The sequence below is a fragment of the Phoca vitulina genome, unplaced genomic scaffold (genome assembly GCF_004348235.1).
Source record: "Phoca vitulina isolate PV1807 unplaced genomic scaffold, GSC_HSeal_1.0 scaffold10, whole genome shotgun sequence".
In the NCBI taxonomy this organism is placed as follows: Eukaryota; Metazoa; Chordata; class Mammalia; order Carnivora; family Phocidae; genus Phoca; species Phoca vitulina.
Window position 1 is genome coordinate 50,308,026 of NW_022589713.1, and position 22,676 is coordinate 50,330,701.

The window sequence follows — 22,676 nt, forward strand, 5'->3', positions numbered from 1 at the left end:
CTACGAGGTGGAGAAGGCGGGGTGCATCTTCTAGATGAAGATGTGGACACATAGCCTGTGTTGGCTGGAGCTAGAGGAAGAATTCTATCCAGTGTTAAGGAGAGGGGGCTCATTACTCATTTTATTGATCACAGAGTTGCTGGAATAAAAATCACAAGTGTAAAAAGAGTCACTGGGGGCAAAATACACTAAACTAAGATTAGATATGCCATTGTTTTATCACCTTCCAGAAGGGATCTCCACAGTCAGTCAGTGAAGGGGGTTCCAGATAAGTTTCCATTTCAAAAAATGGGGCTGAATTCCTAACGAAGTGTTCAAACTTCACATCACAACAAAGGGACAAACTGACCTCACGGGCATCCTGACACGGCGCTCTGAGAAGGACACACCACCTTTGTCGTGTTCCCGCCAAAAATGTGTTACTGAATCTAATCAGTGAGGGGCAGTCTACAAAACAACTGGCCCAAACTCTTCAGAAATGTCCATGTAGCGAGAAGGAGAGAGAGGAAAAACAAGACTTAGGAATAGTTACAGATGAAAGAAGACTAGAGGGACATTGTAGCTTAATGCAATGTGTGATCACAGAGTGGAAACTGGATTGAAAAAAGTTAGGTATCAAGGACGTCATTGGATACTTGACTATAGAATACATATTAAATAACAGGATTATATCAATGGTAAATGTCTTAAGTCTCATCATTATATTGTGATTATGTAGGAGAATGTCCTTTTTCTTAAAAGATATATGCTGTAGGGGCTCCTGGGTGGCTCAGTAGTTAAGTGTCTGCCTTCGGCTCAAGTCATGATCCCAGTGTCCTGGGATCGAGCCCCACATTGGGCTCCCTGCTCTGTGGGAAGCCTGCTTCTCCATCTCCCACTCCCTCTGCTTGTGTTCCTTCTCCTGCTGTCTCTCTCTCTGTCAAATAAATAAATAAAATCTTTAAAAATATATATATATGCTGTAATATTTAGGGGTGAAGTGTCAGGATATTGACCACAAACTCAAAGGGTTAAAAAAAGGCAGTTGACTGCATACATACACTCAGAGGAACTGTTAACACTTAGTGAATCCAAATGAAAGCGATATGGGTGTAATTATACTTCTCTTGCAACGTTTTTAGATTTGAAAATTTCTAAAATAAAAAGTTGGGAAAAACATTTTAAATAAACATGAGGGGCGCCTGGCTGGCTCAGTTGGTAGAACATGAAATTCTTGATCTCAGGGTCATGAGTTTGAGCCCCATGTTGGGCATGGAGCCTACTAAAAAAAAAAGAAATGGGGTGCCTGGGTGGCTCAGTGGGTTGAGATGCTGCCTTCGGCTCAGGTCATGATCCCAGGGTCCTGGGATCGAGCCCCACGTCGGGCTCCTGGCTCAGCGGGGAGCCTGCTTCTCCCTCTCCCTCTGCCTCTCCCCCTGCTCATGCTCTCTGCTCTCTATCTCTGTGTCTCAAATGAATAAAAAAAAAAAAAAGAAAAGAAATATGAGGCAGTGCCTGGGTTCACCACACACATGCATGCGTGCACACACATACACACACACACACACGCCCTGCTCTCTGTTCTCTTCAAAAGCAGGAAAGAGAATCTCTGAGAACCTGATCTATTAAGAACACAGCCCTTATACCTTTGAGCAAACAAGGACAAATAATTAAGTTGTCTTTTTTGCATATTAAAATGTGATTTTCCTTTAGTAATACAGATTAATTAGATCAGAAATGCACTGTTTATAGCTTGCACTAAAGAATTATGTTGAATCAGGCTGAGTTACTACCTTGTTTGAGTGATAATAAGAAATGGGGAGGTGGGAAGATAGGAAAGATCAGCCCACCATGTGGTACTTAAAGCCGAAGAGAGCCTGGAAATATGTAGTGAATTTACCTGGGATCTGATTTATCTGCCTACCGTTCTGGTCCCTGCACTCAGGACAGGCCCTGCAAGGCAGTGCAGAAAGGACATTTTTGTAAGCAGAGAAAGGCTGAAGGATGCCTACCTGTTTCACCTGGATAAACGTCAAGGGATAAAGGCTTTTTATGGGCCCAGGCGGACACAGAATGTTCAGTGCATCCTCCACTGTCTTTAACTGAAAAGAAACAAAAGCAGCATTCACTCACTGTCACCCCTGGGTGGAGGGTAATGCCATTTGCAAATTATCAAAGACATTAGTGGATTTCCCCCAAATCCCTAAATAGACCTAAGTAGTTCAAATCCCGCTCAATGCTGCACCGCCCAGTCACCTTCAATCATGTCTATCCATGAGTTAGGGAACTCTTGATGAAAAATAACTGATGGTAATCGTAAGGTTTCAAACGTACCTATTCGCAAATACAACCTCCTTTGTATTAAAGGCCCTTAAAATGAATGAAAACCAAGGCTCAGAGGCTGCCTCCTCTGGAAAGCCTTCCCCAGCATCCCTGAGGGAAGTAACCATGACTGTGCCTTCCTCTGAACTTGTCTGGAGCATATTTTCCACGCCTGCATCACTGACTAGTTGTTTGCCTTTGCTGTCCTTGCCAGACTGTTAGCTCCTTAGGGCAGGGTCTGTACCGTGCAGTGTCACCCAATACCCAGCACACAGTAGACACTCAATAAATACTTATTATATTCAGTCTAAATGACTGCGTATTCTTGCAGCCCAGGAAGCTTATTCTGATGCAGTAACAGGATGGTAACAGCTACTGATCACTGAGTGCCTACCCAACTCCAGGTGAGAGCACCTTACACGCACACCTCCCTGAATCCTCACACCACCCAGGGAGGCTGCCCTCGTTGTCCCCATGTTAGGGATGAGGAAACAGGTTCTCAGAGAGGCTCACTGCAGCAACGGCAGAGCCAAGATCTGCAGTTAGGTTTGGCTCCAAACCCAGGACTTCCCATGGCATGATACTGGTTGGGAATTTTATAAACACTTGCCAGGGTTACCTTACCTTGCTGATGTGTGGCATCAAGGAAAACAAAATCTTAAGTACAATTCCATCAATTCAGCTACTCACATGGATGTCTTTCTATTTGGACAGCTAAAGAAATTCAACTCACGGTAAAAGGTTTTATTCTATATGACCATGTCCAATATAAATTTAATTCAGTTATATGCTAACTTGCTCCCTTAAATTGTACACATTTAGTTAATAATGAAAAGCTATTTCTGCTTACACAATTTTCCTTCATTGTAAACAGAATGTATTTTTGGTACTAAGATTGGTTTTGTTTGGTTTTGCAATGTTGCCGTATTAAATATTTGCAGTTATTTTCTGTTGCATAAAAATAAATTTCTCACAGCTCCAAAACAAATCAACCTTTACCTTAAGTAGCAGCAGCAATGAAAAAGTAGAAGGTGCTCCCTTTACAAGTGTGATTAAAGTCTGATTGAACTAAATAAAGATTTCTATCAGGCAGACAGACCACATTCTTTGTAGAATGTAACACATGTATCTGACACTAGGTGGAAAATGTTACAAGAGCTCAAGCAACCATAATATCAAAGGGCTTCAGGAACGGAAAAATTATACAGTCATGTTTGGCATTTTGGTTAGATAAAAACTTACGCTATTTTAGAATATCAAGATTCTTAAGAAATATGTAACTGCTTGTGTTATTTTTTTTTTCTTGTGAGTTAACAGATGTAGGAGTTAGGGATTATAAAAGGGGAAATCCTGAAGACAAAGATGATCAAAACAAATTGATTTTGGCTTACGTCACTCCTGACAAGAAAATGAAATCTCCCCTCTTCTTCTTTCCTAGAATAAAATTTCTCTCTTATTTATGATTAATTTCTAGCTTTCCCCCTTGATGTCCCATTTACCATATAAACCACAGAGCACAAAAATTAGAACATGATTTTGAGATGGAGGAGAGTATACTGAATTGTGCAAAGATCTATGAAAATGCCTGTGAGTTTTGGAAAAGAGCCTCACTGGACATAACAAGGTACCATGTTATTCCCACAAAGGCTCCTGAAGCTGCTTTGGATGACTGATCATCGAACCAAAATGACCTGAGTGATCTAAGAACGCCCACCTACTCCTGTTCATGCCCCGTGTGCTCATCCTGTCAACCTGCACACATATCCTCTCACCTCTCACGTCCCCATGTTCCCAGAAACATCACCTACCCCAGCAGTCTCACAGAAAACAAATTCACAGAAAAATAGAACCAACGCCCCAGTGTAACACTTTCACTCGCAACTGCTGAGTTCCACTCCCCACTCTCAACAGCTCTGCTTATGTGCTCTCTTACCTTCTTCAGAGCAACTTTTCCATACGCAAACTTGGGTGTAGACGGAGGGATAAAACCTTCTGGTACTTTTTCAAACTATAAATCAGAGTGGAAAAAGAGAAGATAAAAAGCTGTTAAATCGTCAGAAACACAGTTATATAATTCATTTTTCAAAAGGAGGCTCAAAGACTCCAACAATAGTGCCAGTGATTCTTGGAAAGGCAAAGGAACAAAAGACTTTTTCCATGACAGGGTCTGGTAAAGTTTTTACTTCTAAGTGTGTGCTTGTGTATTATCTCTGCATTTTAAGCTCCAGGAATCATTCAAATAATTGTAGAACACAAGACTTCGAAAGAGCAAAAACAAGGAGAGAGAATGAGGTGGGGTGGGGGGAGAAAAAGAAGAAGGCCCACAGAAAGACAGAACCTGAAGGGAGGTAGCCCTAGTAGGGAGAAGTGTTGCTTGCAGGTTAAATCTTACTGGTAGATTAAAGTTTTGTATCAGTGTTAAATCTCTTGTCATTATATAAGAGCATATGCCTACCTATTATGAAATGCACACCGAAGTATTTAGGGGTAAAGGCTCATGACGTATGCAACACTCCAGTGGTTTAGGAAACCCAAGGGGGTGGTGAGGGGCAAATGATGATGCACAGAGTGTAATGTTGACATGGGTGTATCTGGGTGTGGGATACTCAAGTGTTCTTTGTACTACTTTTATTCTTGAAACTCTTCTGTAACTTTGAAATTATTCTTAAATAAAAGTTAAAAACTAACATAAAAATAAAACCTTATTAAATACACACACACACACACACACACACACACACACACACACACTTTAGAGTCAGAAGATGTAAGTGCCAAGTCTCAAAAGTCTGTGTCCATCTCCAAGTAGGTTGCATTATGATCTCTCAGTCTCCTTATATTTCCTTCCTCCTCCCTTATTCTCTTCCTCCCTTTCTCCCTTCCTTCCCTTCAGTTTCCCTTTTTAAAAGTAATTTAAGAAGGAAAATAACAGACTGCTATAATGAAAAACAATAGTCTCCTGACTCACTATTCTCTTAGTTCTATTCTTCAGAAGAAACCATTTTAAATTCATTTAATTGTTCCCCTTTTGCAATTTTGGTCTCTAAATAATATACTTACTGCGATTTCTTATTTGATCTATTAAAACATTATCATTGATTTCCTTAATACACGAGAATTTAGCTCAGTTGTACTATTCTGAATATCTCTCTTACTAACATGGTTATATCAGCATTTTCAGTTTCTCTACTGGTTACCTTTGTAGCTTGAAATAATATACCTTTATATCTTAGTTCCATCAGTTAAGATTATCCTTTGTATCCACACCTTTTAAGGCTGTTTTTGCATCCTTCCCTGAGCTCTCTTCCCTACTCCCACCCCCAAACCATCAGCTATACTTTTACATTGTCAAGGTTAAAACAGTCTATCCTGTACCCATAGATCTTCCCTTCACCTGTACATTGACTCTAAAATCAATCAATAGTGCTTGTGCTCACATGATTATAATTACATAACATTACTCCCTGAAAAGTTAAGTAGTATATACCATGATGTCATGTTCTGTCTTGTTCAGCTTTTTGTGTTTTTTTTTCCCTCCCCTGGGGCTTCTAATTGCCTTTCTTTTTTCCTGTCTGCCTTTAGGTTAATACCTCTACAAGTTGTTCCAAATTTCCAAAGATGGTATCAAGTTTCTCCAAACATCCGTTTCCCCCCTAGGGAACTCCCTATTGGAACTCTCAAGTCTTCTTGCTCCAAGGAACTGACTCTCCTCTAGGCTTGATATTCTGGGACTTCTCTTCATTATTCTCCTTGTTTTAGCTTCTGTTTCTAGGATCTTATAACTACCTCATTTCACTGGAGCAATCTTAAGTAACTTCCCAAGTACTAGTATGTGGAAGGAAAATTTTTTGAATCTTTGAATGTCTGAAAATGGCACATTTAGCTGATAATTTGAATGACTATAGAGTTCTATGTTGAAAATCATCTTCCCTCAGAAGGGAAGATATGTCCTCCTTGTATCATCCAGTATGACTGATACCAAGTTCATTGTTGTTCTTTCAAAGGTGATTGGCTTTTTCTCTCTAGAAGCTTTTAAGTGCTTTATTCTCTCTGTTTTAAATTTTTCCAAGGATGTGTTTGGATATGTATGTTTTTTACATTTACTATTCTGAGCAACTCAAATATCCTTTTCTGTTTTGGAAAAAAAAATTCTTTGATATTTTCTTTTTCTCCATCTTTTTCCCTTAAAGGTAAATTAAACATTCTAGATTGTCCCTCTATATCTCATCTTTTCTCTATTTCCATCTCTGTCCTCTAGTTTTAGTTTCTAGATTATTTTTTATTTTGGGGAACTCTTTTTTGTTTTTTAGTGGCTCCTTTTTCAAAGCATCCCATTCTTATATTGTGGAAGCAACATCTTTTCAAACGTCTCTGAAAGATATAAATTTGAGAGGGTCTGCTTTGTTTTGCTTAAGATCTTTCGTTCCTGTCCCTGATTTCTCTGTTGCCCTTAGGTTATTTTTCTGTTTATTTCATTTTGGGCTTTCTCTTTTCCTTTACAGGTTTTATGGATGTCCTCAAACATCTGGCCACCCTTGGCCATTCATTCACATTTAATGGTAATGCAAATGAATACACCAACATTTGCATAACCATCCTCTCTATGCCAGTCCTGTTCTGTATATAGGAGCAAGGCTTGTCCAGTGGGGAACTTTGTTTTAGGGTGATTTGGGAGGGAATCAAATATAATATGTAAGGTCTTTGCTCTCAGGCTGCACACTTTTTTTTTTTAATTCTGATTTTCTGACTGTTAAAAAAAAAAAGCTTCCCTGACAGTCTATTTGAAAGAGGGGTGGAAGAGTGGAGGACTTGATGGGAAGTATGTAGAATTTCATCAGCCTTCTCATTTTTAGCTCTGTTTCATTCTGTCTCTTGTCACACCTGCACTTCCAGGACCCTGGCTCTCCAAGGTTCTTTAACGGCAATCTACTCTCTGTTACCTGTTTCTATAACCCCCTTTCATGCTCACTGGGGACCTAGAGTTCCTTATGCTACTTCCTTAGTCCCCTCCACCTATTTTGGTTTCCCAGAAAGTTTTTGAAATCTCTCATGCATGGACAGCTTCCCTCTCATTGGCTTAATTTTAGAAAAAATTTTTTTTAAGATTTTATTTATTTATTTATTTGACAGAGAGAGACACAGTGAGAGAGGGAATATAAGCAGGGGGAGTGGGAGAGGGAGAAGCAGGCTTCCCGCAGAGCAGGGAGCCAGATGCGGGGCTCAATCCCAACCCTGGGATCATGACCTGAGCTGAAGGCAGATGCCTAACGAAATGACTGAGCCACCCAGGCACCCCTTCTTGGCTTCATTTTAAATATTTTATTTATTTGAGAGAGAGAGAGTGAGAGAGAGAGAGAGAGATCACGAGCAGGGGGGAAGGGTAGAAGGAGAAGCAGGGAGAAGCAGACTCCCCACTGAGCAGGGAGCCTGATGCAGGACTCGATTCCAGGACCCTGGGATCATGACCCAAGCTGAAGGCAGATACTCAACCAACTGAGCCACCCAGGCGCCCTTGTTGGCTTCATTTTAAAAAAATATTTTTTTACCATTTAATAACATTTTGAAAGGCAGAGTATGTGGTCAGTCAGCCATCTTGAACTGGAAGTCCTTTATATTTCTAGTATTCTATGAATTGATATTTCTGTGAAATTTTTAAAAGAGTACATTAAAATGATCTTCATGATTCGTATTAAAATGAATGTGAGGCCAAGGAGTTATTACTGTTGATCTCAGACAGACAAAATGTGAGCTCTCTTCCAGCTTTCCCTACAGTCCTAGAACACATTCATTCTCCTTTGGCAGTTTACCCACCTCTTCCTTCTCCACCTCAGCTGGCCCAGAAAATCAGAAAACACAAATTCACAGAGGGGATCTGAGAGTAGTCTGATCTGTTTTCCGAGGTCCCCCATTCACCTGCACATAGTAGTGACCATGTCATATCTAACTCCGAAAGTCAAAGTGGATTCCAGTGTAACTAGGACTGCCATCTCATCTACCACATTGGAAGAAAAAGTCACTGCACAGACATCTTTCTTTAAGCTCCATTCACCCAACATTGATGGAGTGCTTCTCTGCCGGTTTTGTCGTCTCATTTGCTACTCACAAAGACCCTCATCGCCAGTATTGTATTCTCTTTTTAGAGGTGAGACTAAGGAACTTGCTCAAGATTATCAAGAGGGCAAAGGAGTGAGCTGGGCTGCTGACTCTAAGCCTCGTGTTGTTTCTACAGCTCCATCTGACCTCCTTTATTGTACAACAATAATACGACAGAAAGTGTCTTCTATTAAACATAATTCCAAAGACAAAAACACCCCACAAAACCTTTTCTCTTCCAGTTTTCCTCCTGGACCATCCCCTTATGCACATACACCATGTAAGGTTAGAGACAGTTTTGTAATTTGCTACTGCTACTTACCAAGAGTACTTTTGGTATGACCAAATATCGACAATAATTATATTTATTGCATATTATATCCAAATGGATATGACCATCCTTTCAATATTAGGAGTTAGATCATTTCCAATTTTTGATATTATGAATAACATTGCAATGAACAACTTTATGTTTATAGCATTATCTCGGTTTAAAAAAATCCTTTTTTTTTAAAGATTTTATTTATTTATTTGACAGAGAGAGAGTGCACAAGCAGGGGGAGCGGCACAGGCAGAGGGAGAAGCAGGCTTCCCGCTGAGCAGGGAGCCCGACGCAGGGCTCGATCCCAGGACCCCGGGATCATGACCCGAGCCAAAGGCAGATGTCAACCGACTGAGCCACCCAGGTGCCCCTAAAAAAAGTCTTTTTAATAAAACTCCAAGTGAGGAGTTAATAGTCCAGATCATGAGAAATGTATGTGTAAACAAGTTGTATCAACACACTACGGGAAATAGAGTGTTCAAGATTTCCACACTGTAAGGTGGTGGAAGAAAACAAAGTGTGATTAACTCTGCAGAGAGACAGATCAAAGACAACTCCCCAGAGAAAGTAACTGAGGTGTGTTCTCATTTTCCAGATGGATTAGAGCAGAAGGAACATATGTGCAGCGGCCAGGAGGTATCAACAGTACTGTCCCATTCATGGAATTTTATGTACCTTCATTTTAAGGCCGAAGAGTCACGTACAACAAGGGGAGAATTGAAAAATGAGGCTTGAGGAAAACAGGACGCCAAATCATGGGAAGCATCCTGATCAGATCAGCGTTTTAGAGAAATCACTCTGGAAGATAGACTAGAAAAGCCAAGTCTGCAGGAGAGGAAAAGACTAGTGCCACAAGAGTGTAGGCAACGCTTTAAAAGTCGAACATTTGTTACATAATAGTCACTTTGTCATCCTTAATTATCAGACATAAAACACTGTGTTTCCACCAGCACCATGGATCAGCAAGAGATAGCTTGTGTCTACTCACTGAGCTAATGTCATTCCATCCATAAACCAAGAACAATCAATCAGCCAGTGTAGACTTGTCCTCAGTCAAGTTTCAAACTTCATTAAGCTTTTTTTTTTTTGGAAGATATTTATTTATTTATTTATTTATTTATTTATTTATTTATTTATAGCATGGGTGTGGGGGGGAAGGGCAGAGGGAGAGGGGGAGAGAGAGAATCTCAAACAGACTCCACACTGAACACGTGGAGCCTATGTGGGGCTCCATCTCACAACCCTGAGATCATGACCTGAGCTGAGATCAAGAGTTGGATGCTTAACCAACTGAGTCACCCAGGCATCCCTTCATTTAGTTTTGAAGTACTAAGAGTCACTGTGGCCATTTTCGCATTCTGAGTCACCACCCAGCCCCAATGCCCACCTCAGGGAATTCTGAGATCTGCTCTACTGATCAAGGTCCTCAACATACAAATTGATTAATTTTTGTAAAATGACCCATTGCCAAAAACCCATCTGGACTTTTATCTTTGATAGAATCCCTATGAAGAAGTGTAACAAAACTCCTAAAAAATGATCTTAAATTCATTCAAAAGCATACAAAAATAAACTCACCACTGCCCCTCTCAGGGACTGGTAGGGAGGAGGAGGGCGCTGCCCCACAGTATTATGGTTCATCCTCGAGGTCAAAGTGTTAACCATGTCTGGTAGAGTTTTACCCACACCAAAGAGAATACCTTAGAAAATGCAAATGTCATGAGCTTTGTCATACCTTAAAGAATCATATGCAAAAAGGGCCACCTGGAGCCTTTATCACTGAGCACAGGTCTGTGCAGCCTGATGGGAAATTATCCTTGAGCGTCCATGTCAGTGAAAGATACTGTCCACAGACACCCAACTTACTCTTGAAATAGATTAAAAAAAGAGACCCATTCCACTTTTTAAGTCTCTGCTAATGGAAGAGACAGGAAGAGCTATATAGGGGGGTGTTTATGATCCCATTCTTTTCCTCAATGCAAGCAAATATTTTGAATATCATTTAACAAACCACCCAACTGAGCATCTACAAAGTCTAAGAAAGTAGTTCATTTCTCTCTTGCAAACCTAAAATATCAAAAAAGAGAATAGGGAAAACTTTCTTCAGACTGTCTCCTTCATGGGTTCATCTTCCTGTGCCCCCTGGTTAAACACTCAGGATACCCTGGGTTTGTCTCTTCTTGGCCCACTGCTCCTCTCCCTGAGCTCTCCATGGGCCATCTTAACCTCTCCTGGACTTCAGCCTCTACATCTACTGATGACCCTGTCCTACTGACTTCTGGAGTTTCTCCCTCTTAAGTGAGGTGCTTGCTGGATAGACACCTCCACCGGGATGTTCCCAGAAGCATCTGGAGCTGCACAAGCCCAGAATGGAAGTTGCTTGCCTTGCCCCTTCCCAGCCTGTACCTTGTCTGCAATCCTCTATCATGCTTGCTGCCCACAATACCCATCCAGTTATGCAACTGAAGCTGTAACCTGGACAAATCAACGACCCCTCATACTTCCTCACACCTGCAGGCAGTCAGTTACCAAATCCTACCAATTTTACTTCCTCAACATTCTTCAAATCTCTGACTTCCTCTCCATTCCCTGCTGCCCCTAACATCATCTCCTTCCTAGGTTATGGCAGCAGCCTCCTAGCTCATCTTCTGCGTCCAGAAATGTCCCAGGGGAGGGTCCTGGCAGTGCGTTCACATGGTCACAGGTGTTTGTAAAATGTGCAGAAGTAATCTAATTTAACCACAATAAGCTAAGACCCTTGTCTCCTTCTGCTCCAGCTTCCCTGTGTCACATAACCCTTTCACATCGGGAGACTTTGGAGTTGCTACAGGCATTTTTGGAATTCAACCAAAGGAGAGCTGAGGTGGAGATTTATTTAATTTGGGTGTAGAATATATCTACACAGTTCATAGTCACTTCATAGTCAATGTGCTGACTCACTTGCATATCACTTGATAGTGCCCTGCGGCACCCAGCCTCAGAAGTATGGGGGTTCTAGAGGAGACACAGGGTTTCAAATGTATGGGGCCAGAACCTGTCTGGAGAAACTTCTTCCAAATACTGCAGCTCATGTAGGAAGGAACTGGAGAGAGATTGCCCCAATTTTGTTAACAATTCTAACCATTTATATAACATTATCAGTAATAAAACATGAAATTTTCTGTTTTCTAAATTTTTAATACATACTAAACGACAAGGTTCAATCAGCCACGCTGAAGAGAAAGATTTCCGTTCTCTCCGGAGAAAAAGATTACAAACATAACAGAGACAAAAAAAAAAAAAGCATGCAGCCAAAAGAATACTGTAAGGAAAGAAGGACAGCAGATATATTTTAAACAGTTAATAAATCCAAAATACGCTTTTAAGTTTTGTGATGTTTGTGATTATTTTAATCTTTAAAATTTTTAAATTTGTAATGATTTTTTTTACTCATTTAAATACACATTTGGGGTGCCTGGCTGGCTCAGTTGGGGGAGTATGAGACTCTTGATCTTGGGGTTGTGAGTTTGAGGCCCACATTGGGTATAGAGATTACTAAAAACAATAAATACACATTCATTCTTGTTGCTTTATCCAATACCCTTTCTGAAATGCGTATCTGAATACATCACTTTCTTCACGTTCCTCAACAGGGCGTATGCAATAGTATTAATGTTCTTGGTGATAATGTCACCTGTCTATTAAGGAGAGTAATATACCAGTTACAGTTTACAGTTGAAAGAGATCGGAGAACAAAAGGGACCTGGAGACAGTTAAAGGTCTCTGGTAATCTAAGAGATGAATAAAGCTAAATCCCTACCTCACTCCCAACAGCAAAAACAGCAATTCCATGTGCATCAATATAAAATATGAAATCACAAAAATTTTAAGCACTTCACAGGAATTTATTTACACTACTAGACTAGGGAAGCAGCCATGAAGGAGAGAAGTGGTAGATTTGACTACATAAAAATTCAGGATTGTTTTTTACAGAAAAAAACAATGAAGAAACCCCCCCAAACTGTTAAAAATGCCACAATAATAGAACTCTTGCAAATTACAGAGAAGACAAATAGGCAAACAGAGAAATTATGAAAGAACCGGCAAAAGTAGAAAAATGCGTATGGACGATTTATGCATGAGAGGGTGTACAACTCTAGCACTCATCACTAAAGAAATGCAGTGTTTTCTTTTAAAACAATCCTTTATACCTATCAAATGGCAAAGTCAAAAAGTCTGATAATTCACAGTATTGGTACTGTGGGGAAGTACAATTTCATTGAAGGACCATTTGGTAATATCTATCAGAATGTCAGAGGCAAGCAACATTGACCCACTAATTCCATTTCAAGAAAGTTTTCTACAGCTATCCTTGAACTCGTCCAATGCCATCTCACCTAAATGGTTGCAAAAGCCTTGGAATTGGTTTTCCTGTTCTATCCTTGTCTTGCCTCCCAGAGTCTAGTCTCCACATAGCAGCATGAGCAATCCTTTAGCTGCTCTGTTCAACTCTACAATGGATCTCCATTGCACTGAGAGTCAAAGCCCTTTCTTACAATGGCCCCCAATAAGGCCCTATGGGATGAGTTTCCCATTATCTCTCTGATCTCACCTCCTACCACTCTCCCCTTGGCTCACTAGGCTCCAGCCGCACTGGCCTCCTTGCTAGTTCTTAAATGTCATGCACATGCCTACCCTTTCCCTGGCGACATTCTATTTGAATGCTCTCACCCTGGATGTCCCACATGGCTGTCCTACCACCTTAAAGTCTCCACTCCAGCTTCACCTTCTCAAGGAGGCCTTATACATACCGAGTGGCTAAAACCATACCTGGCATGTAGAGGGAACTTGCTAAATACCTGGAATTACTTGTGAATAAATAAACAATGTGGGTCAGGTCAAATAGTGTCTGAAACAATTATAATAATGTCTTCTAAGGTTTTTTTAAAGAAAGAATTGAAATACATGAACTCTAAACCGAAGAGAACTAAACTACATGACATTAATAACATATAAGTCAAGAGGGATATAATTGGGGTTAATGTGAGATAAAGTTTTGGTTGGATGGTTGTACTGATTACTTTTTTAATTATTATAAGCTAAAACTGAACGTTAAATTTTTTTGAGAGCCGGACATAAAGGTAGGCATACTGTATGAACCCATTTATATAAAGTCAAAAAAACAGGCAAAACTAACCTATGGTGACAGAGATCAGGATAGTGGTTGGCTCTGGGGATTGAAGGTTCATGACTAGAGAGGAGCATGAGCATGGCTTCTGGGGTGCTATCTGTTGGTTAGAGGGGTGTGTTCACTTTGTATAAGTTCACTGAATGGGATGCTTATGAGTTGTGCTTTGGGGGGGATACATATTTTACACTTCAGTAGGTAACCACTAAAAGAACAGAAATATACTGAATAACTTCCAAACTGGGGGGGGGGGGGGAGGAGGAAGGGGGGGGGGGGGGAAAGGGGGAGGATAAAAATAAGAAAAAAAAATGACTCAGAAAGTAATCAAGGGAAGACAAAATGGAAAACGTGGATAAAAAGATTATTATAAAATGAGACAGTTGGAAATAATCAATGTGTATCAAGAATCATAATGAATGAGAATGAATAAATGCACCAGTTAGAAAACAAAACTGCTCAAACTAGATTTTTCAAAAATCCAATTATATCTTGTTAATGAGGGACACGTTAAAAAAATACTTAAAGATTGAAATTCAGGATGCTTGGATGGCTCAGTTGGTTAAGCGTCTGCCTTCGGCTCAGGTCATGATCCCAGGGTCCTGGGATCAAGTCCCACATCAGGCTCCCTGCTCAGTACGGAGCCTGCTTCTCGTTCTGTCTGCCACTCCCCCTGCTTGAGCTCTCTCTCTCTGACAAATAAATAAATTCTTTAAAAAAAAAAAGATTGAAATTAAAGCCTTGTGAAAGGTACACCAGGTAAATATTAACCAAAAGAATGCAGATAAGCTTTATTAGTATCAGACAAAAAAGACTTGAAGACAAAAAGCATTATTAGAGATACAGGGTTACCACATAATGATACTAAATAAATGATACTGAAGGATTTAATTCTCAGTTTGCATACCTAATAACATGGCTTCAAAACTGATACAACTAGGGGCGCCTGGGTGGCTCAGTCGGTTAAACGTCTGCCTTCGGCTCAGGTCATGATCCCAGGGTCCTGGGATCGAGCCCCACATTGGGCTCCCTGCTCAGCGGGGAGTCTGCTTCTCCCTCTGCCCCTCCACCTGCTTGTGCTCTCTCTTTCTCTCTCAAATAAATAAATAAAATCTTAAAAAAAAAAACTGACACAAGTATAAAGAGAAATATGTAAACACAATTCTTTCAATAAGTAATCGAATAAATGGACAGAAAGCCAGGAAGGATAGCAAAGATATCAACAGCACCTTGAATAAGTGCAATCTAAGGAACAGGTATATAGATTATGTCCAACAATTATAAAACATACAGTCTTTCCCAGAAGGCATGGAACATTCATTCATTGTGATACACGCCAGGCTCTGGGACTGGGTTCGACACATTTCAGGGGATTGGTATCATACAGACCATATTCTCTACCCAGAATGCAAATATGTTAGAAACCAGCAAACTAGAAAAAATACTTATGTTTAATAATTGCTACTTCTGAACATTTCTAGGGCCAAAGGAAATCCAAATAGGCATTTTTAGAAGTCCAATGCACTATCCATTGCGCACAGAGCCCAAATAGGCATTTTTAGAAGCAAATGATAATAAATATATTACATATCAACACTTAGGAGCTGGAGCTATAGAGGTACTTGAAAGAAAGGCTAGGTTACAAAGTTTCAGATAAAGGAAGGAAACACCAAAGATAGGAACAGAGAGGTTTGAAACAGAACAAACACAAAAGAGAGAACTTGGGAGTCATCACTTTAAATTGTGCAGAGATGAAACCCATAGTAAAAATTAGCGTGCACAACATTTCAACCACAAATCTGAAAATCCAGATGCAATGGACAAATTCTATGAGTAGTTAAGTATTGATCATATTTTTCAATATGCTTAAAATATTTCATCATGTAAGTTTTAACACTTAGTCTTAAATTGAGACTAAGGCATACTTAAAACAAAGGTCCATACCATTTATAGGCAGAAAACCTTTGTTTTTTAACTTCAAAACTCAGGTGACTGAGCAGAAAAATTGTGGGTTTTTTTTTTTCTTTTCTTTTTTTTTTTCCCCACAGCAGAGACAGGAAACCCCACCTGGGTGCTTTAGATGCCTCAAAAGGTCACAGTGTTAGTGGGACTGAGCAGTTGAGCTTGCAGGCCAAAAGGAAATAGCAATGACTTGCCCCAAATTAAAAAATGAAGTATTGCTGACAGCTCACCTTTGTACCGTGTTTCACAAAAGCCCACGGATTTGCTCTCATCCATGCTTCAGCTGTGTGTGTGGACACACATTTTCTTACCTTCAGTATAAATAACTGCAATGGCTACCGCTCGGTGCACAACAGATGGGCCAGGCCTATCCTGGATGCCCGACCGGTGTTTTTAATCCTGATAATGCAACGAGGCGCTATCGCTCCGGTTTTACAGGGAACAGACTAGCGGAGGAACTTGCTCACAGGCTCACTCTGAATCAGGTGGGGGCCGAGACTCAAGGCCAAATCCCTCTGAGGCCTCCCTTCATACATCGTTTGAAACAGCAGGGAATCACCAACAGAGCACAATGTGTCCAAAGCAGGCTCAGTCCCAGACCAGCCCACTGCAGCCTGCACCAAGCACCCACCTTCCGAATAACATCTCGCAGAGCAAAATACTTCTCAGTGAGGTCCCCTGCCTCGCTCAGTGGGGCGTCATAGTCGTAGCTGGTGGGCTGCGCTTGGTAGGGCATGTTGGCCCCTAGAAGACAAAAATACACCACTAGTTACTACCGAAGGCCTTCCCCCGGGACAAGGTTTTTGGGATTTGTGGGCTCGGGTTGTGGAGGGAGAAAATAAAGGACACATTAAGAACCAATTGTCAAGTGATACAGAGGTGGCCCTGAGGAGTCCAGGTTTAGAGAAATGAGTTTCTTCCTGCAGGTGGCCCTCACCAAGCACCTGAGAGTCTACAAGGCTCTGTCCCCACCCATTCTCTCAGCAGAAGCTCTTAGCAGGGACCCCAGCAGATATCACCATCACTGAACCAGGAGGGAAGCTGAAGCTCCCCCCAAAACCAGCTCGATGTCTCACAGCCAGGAGTGAAGGGCTTCTGGCATGACCCACACCTCTGACTGATATCCCAAAGTCTGTGATCTTTTCCATGCCCTCGGACCAAGGACCAGCCAAACACAACCGAGGGGTTATCAGAACACACAAAGCAGGAGATGACTGTGACACACGTCAGTCCCCAAATTCAAGTGGAACCCTAAGGTCTTTGTTAACGTCTGCAGAGCAAGGGTGCTGTGGTGTCCTCTCGTATCCCCTTCAGGAACAAGTCATGCCCCCACGCCCCCAGCTGCCGGGAGGGTTAGCTGCTGCTGGCTCTCAGAGGAGTCCCTCTGCTCACGGGTCTCTGCTGGGTGACCTTGCCTAGGTTATGGCCCTCCAGGGAGGGCCCATATCCAATGACTGATCAAGGGGGGCTCAAAAATCCAGACCCTTGGCGGTCCCAGCTGCAGGGTTCCCTCTAGAATCAGCTGAGCCACCTTCAGAGAGGCCTCATTGGTCAACTTCTTCCTCTGCCCAGGGCTGCCACCCACACCCTCTAAAGGTGCTGCTCCTGGGAACGCGCCCCAATAAACCTCCTGCTGGGCAATCTCAGTCTTTTTCCCAGGGAATGAAACCCACAACAGAGACCAATAAATAATGCCAAAAAAGACTAGAAGAGTAGATGACTTTGCAATTATCATTCAAGCAGCACAACCTAGAGCCTAGGCCCCTCCCCTTGTCACAGATGATGTTCACAGGTAGGAGATCGGATGCAACAGTGGGCTGTGATTCTATGCTGCTACTTAGAAACCTAACCCATGCAACATGGAGAGCTTGTCCAGATTCCTAAGCCCCACCCCACCTGAGATTCTGAGTTGGCAAGTCTGTGGTGGGACCTGAGACTCTGCATTCCTAACAGACTCCCAGGTGATGCTGATGCTGCCCTCTGTGGACCAGCCAGGCTCTGGGCCAGCCCTTTCTCTTCTACTCCAGAGAGCGTTTTACAACGCAAGGGTATGAGAATAAAGTTGCTTTCAGATCATCTTATAGCCAACCTAATTTTTAAGTAAATGAGGCATAAAATCTGATAGTTCACCTGTGATTTAGTAACAAGTTCCCTCGACTGATCCGCCAGCCCACAAATGATGGAGCCACCTTGGGTGATCCTGCTGGTGGTGAAGCTGACAGATGAGCTAGGCTGAGGATCAATTCCACCCGCCCCCCGGCCCCAGTACTCTGTTTCATTTGTTCTTTGTACAAAATCTACATTTCCAAAGGACCTGGACCACTCAGGCAATTGAACTGACCCAGTCCTATTACCTTTACCATCTTTTGTATTAATCAGAGGGAGCAGCCTGCCAACAGGTCCACCTGCCTGTGGGGATACATACATTAAAGCACATCCTTTGCTGTGAGATGCAAAGGAAAATAAAACCACATCCCTTGTTGCAAGGAGCTCACCTCTTTCGTGGCCCCTCCTCTAGCTCTAATGTGGCAGTCACCTTGCCCCCACACCCCGGGCCCCCCCTTCCTATTTATATGCACGGCACCACACTAGCTGCCTGCCCCTTGGAGGTAGATGCGGCCTCACTTACCCGAGCTGAGCTCAATCAGTGGTTACCAAGTTGAATTGAACGATGTAACTCCCAGAAACAAAATTACAGGCTGAGGGAAGCCAGGCAGGAAAGCTGGCCAGTGAGTTAAAGGATGGACTGAAACACGAAGTCTTTGTTCTAGTTCCACCAGCAGAATCTTTCTCTGGAAAATTCTCTGATCCTCAGACCATCACAGGGTAGTATCATAGAGAAACAGTCCTAACTTAAGTGTCTTCTGTCCACAGTAGGGAGTGCGAGGTGGGAAGGCAAGGGAAATGGCAAGGCTTACCATTCCTCAACTCTGTGCGTCATGTGAGAAGCCTCGGATGGCCTGGATCCTGCAGGGGGCCTCACAGATGGGGATGCACACAGGCAGAGTGTGGTGCACACGCCTGCATGAGCAGGTGCATCTACTGTGGCCAGGATGAGCAGGAAGCCCCCCACCAGGGGTTTTGCTCTCATTGCTCTCCTCTGGGATCTGGCCTGAAGAGCAGCAGCTAAGAAGCACGGACTGGCCCTCCTCCATGTCCCCAAAGAGACCAAGCGCTAGAGCAGGTGAGAGAGGCCCACAGACACAGGTGGGGCTGGTGTGGGGGTTTCAGGATGCAAGAGGTGATCCAAGCGCAGTGACCAGCTTTCCAAGGCCCAGGTTCGAGGCCAGCCCTATCCCCTGCCAGCTGAAGGGGAAACACGTGGACTTTTTTTGGTACCCTGCTTTTCTTATCCGTAAAATGGGTCCATAATCTCTGGCACAAATGAGACTGCTATGAGGACTAAATGGGAAAACAGAGGCAGAAAAGAGACTTTTATGGGGGCTTATGGCAGGGTCAGGAGCAAGGCAACAGACTTTTTCTAGAAGGACAACTTCCATTTTCTGAGTGGTTGTTTTTATCTATCTAAATTTTTAAAAAAGATGAATGTATCATTTTAAGTAAAATAATACAAGATAAAAAAAATTCTATCACGGACTGTAAAGTTTCCCAAAAGTATCAGTCTTTATTCCTGGACTGGATGCTTGGCTCAAGTCCCTGAATGGAAGGTAGGTGGAGTCCTTATCTACTGAATGAAAAAGGTATCACTTTCTAATGAGAAGACTACACACAGACATGATCCAAGACTTTGACGAGCAAGCCTGGCATACTATGATCTTTTAGGAAGTGACGTTTGAGTTTTGCAGTATCTCCATTTCTTGGCTCTGATAATAGTAATAATATCAGTAACATTTGTAAGCAAAGTCTTCTCCTAGCCCATCCCATCCTGCACAAAAGAGAGCAGTTCATAGGAGCTGGTAGCACCCAGTTACAGATCCTAGGAGACTCAGGCCCAAATGAAGCTTCCAAAACTCAGCATTGAGGAGCATCCTCAATGATTCAGAGAGAAAAATGCAGATGTGGAGAGGGGTGAGCAATGAGCCTGAGGAAGAAAAAAAACCTAATATAGCACGATTTGTCCACAAAAATCAAGGGCAACGAAGAGAATTTTGTCATAATTTTTCCTATTTAAAAAAATAAAAAGAGACCACATAGGAATTGAAAATGGTATGGTACAGTCATTTTGGAAAACACCATAGCAGTTCCTCAAACTCTAAACATAGAATTAGTTATACTACGTGACCCAGCAATTGCACTCATAGGTATACACCCAAAAGAACTCAAATGAGGATTCAAATGAATACTTACATGTTAGCGTTCATAGCAATATTATTTATAATGGCCAAAAAGTGGAAACAACTCAAATACCCATCAACTGACAAATGGATAAACAAAATGCTTTATATCCATAAATAGAATATTATTTGTCAGTAGAAAAATAAAGTACTGACTCACACTACAACATGGATGGACCTGGAAAAGATTATGCTAAATGAAAGAAGCCAGACACAAAAGACCACATATTGTATGATTCCATTTATAAGAAATGTCCAGAATAGGCAAATCCATAAAGACAGAGAGTATAGACTAGTGGTTGCTAAGAGCTGGGAAGAGGAAGAGAGGGAAGTTTCTCAGGTAAGGGGTTTCTTTTTAGGGTAATGAAAACGTTCTGGAATTGGATGGTGGTAATGGCTGCACAACTTTGTGATATGCTAAATACCACTAAACGGTACACTTTAAAATTGTGATTTTTATAGTATGTGAATTATATCTCAACAAAACAAAACGTTAAAAAAAAAGGAAGAAAAAGATCATAGCAGAATACATGAGCAAGTAAGCTATCGCCAGAGACTATGGGACCTGCCCAGCTACTTGGTTTGAAATAAGGTTTCTGGGGCGCCTGGCTGGCTCAGTCGGAAGAGCATGTGACTCTTGGTCTCGGGGTTGTGAGTTTGAGCCCCACACTAGGTGTAGATATTACTTAAAAAATTTATAAGTAAACTTTAAAAAAATTAAAAAACAATAAGGCTTCTAAGTGCACAAGTTATGTTCCTTAAAAATTTTTTTTAATGATTTTAAAAATTATATAGGCAGTTTTTATATCAGGAAATTTAGGAATAAACAAAAATAGAAAATAAAAATTGTCTGTAGGTACTTCCCACCCCCAAATCAAGCACCAGAAACTTTCTAGCATAAGCTTCCACAACCTGTAGGATTGTTCTTACCATTCCAATAGGCAAAATTGGTTCCACCTATAAACATGTACCTACAAGGAAACAAGAGAATAGACATACTTCACTGTGAGCCCACAGCTGTGGAGGGTGCCCTGCCCTTCAGAAATTAACACTCACAAGTTCACATTCGCCCCACGGGCAAGTATATCATGGAGGGAGGAAGCCACCACTTCAGTCCTCACTGTTGAGTGAGGTTGGCCCCAATGGTCTAACCAGCCAGTATAGAATTCAGAATTCACCTAGAAAGAGAAAAGGACATGGAGCTTAGGATGGACTTAGGACCTTCAAAGGCTGGCACCTCCCTGTACCCATCGCCCTCTCTACTCTACCAAAGGACGGGTGGAGAGCCGTGTGTTACATGTAGTGCTTAACCCAGAGCTGGGGAGCCCCTGGGGGGTTCCAATGACAGCACTGCCCAAATTCAGTGTTTAGGCACCGACGACACAGGTATTCCTGAAAAGTTGTCCCTGCAACAAAATTTTGTTAGCCAACCCTGAGTTTAAACAGGCGGGAAAGTTTGTTGGGCAAAAGAATTAGACGGCAAAATATTCTAATAAAATTATCCAGTCTAAGTTCACCCTTTGTGTCAGTCCAGATTTTTAGGTCCCAGGTTGACTTCAAGTGAGGTGGACTCATCCAAGTGGTTCTGCAAAGCAGGCCCCAAGCACTTCATGTTTCTCCTGAACATTACCCTGCCACACCCTTCATCTTGAGAAGGAAAAAGAAGTCTGGACGTGTTCTGGGGCCTTCTTGTCTCAGGGTCTAGGAACCCCCTCCCCGGCCACCGCCCCCCCTGGGTCTGTGAATGCAGGTTCTCCACAGCTCACCAAGCAGCAAAGGCTCTGTGCACCTGCCGCAGGGCAGGCACAGGACATCAGCCCTTCAACTGTGCCAAGAAACAACAGGAACAAGTATAGAGCAGGGAAGAGCCGAGCGTGAAGAGCTGAAGGACCGTTCAGACCTGCCCGGGTCTTGCCATCAGCTCCCCCGCGGCCTGTCCTGCGCACCACAGGGCCCTGCAACTCGACGTGTGCTCGCCAGGCTGCCTGTCACAAACGCAGAACCTCAGGCCCCACCTTGGGCCCAGCAGATCAAAGCTGGCATCTTCACCAAGATTCCCACGTGATTCAGGAGCACAGGGAAGATGGAGAAGCTCTGTCACAAAGAGATCTCGGGAAACACCACACTGATCTCGGATCCTGGCACTGCCACTCACCGGCTTTGCGACCCTGGTAAGTGACCTGTTCTCTGAGCCTCGTGAAAAGGGAGACCATGATATTACCTATGAGCAAGGCCAAATGGGATGAAGCATGCAAGAGCACAGCCTGATTCATGGCAGACTCTCACATTTGTCCCCATCTTGTTCCACTCAAGAGCAGGGCCGCGGTTTCCAGTAAGAGCACAGCTGCTGTCACTCATGTGTCCAGAGGGCCACGTGCCCACAGTCCCATCAGCTGCTGACCCCTCAGCCAGAGAAAACAAGGCCCTATTCCCTTAGTGCAAGCAAACCCACACCTCATCCCCAATTCTTACCAACGGCCCTCTGGGCTCACTCTTTCTCTGGATTCCGAAAGCAGCGGTGATGTTGGCACCTGAAAAT

The 22,676-nt window shown here is 42.5% G+C and overlaps 1 protein-coding gene across 1 annotated transcript in view; it reads right to left on the reverse strand.

Moving 5' to 3' along the window:
- GLB1 (galactosidase beta 1) overlaps positions 1-22,676 on the reverse strand; it is a 79,738-nt gene that overhangs the window by 22,817 nt on the left and 34,245 nt on the right. The window contains exons 7-12 of the mRNA XM_032409065.1: positions 22,610-22,668; positions 21,194-21,315; positions 21,068-21,108; positions 16,474-16,586; positions 4,235-4,309; positions 1,992-2,081 (exon numbers count right to left, since the gene is read on the reverse strand). Coding sequence (XP_032264956.1) covers positions 1,992-2,081; positions 4,235-4,309; positions 16,474-16,586; positions 21,068-21,108; positions 21,194-21,315; positions 22,610-22,668 — 500 coding nt within the window. The remainder of the gene's footprint in view (positions 1-1,991; positions 2,082-4,234; positions 4,310-16,473; positions 16,587-21,067; positions 21,109-21,193; positions 21,316-22,609; positions 22,669-22,676) is intronic.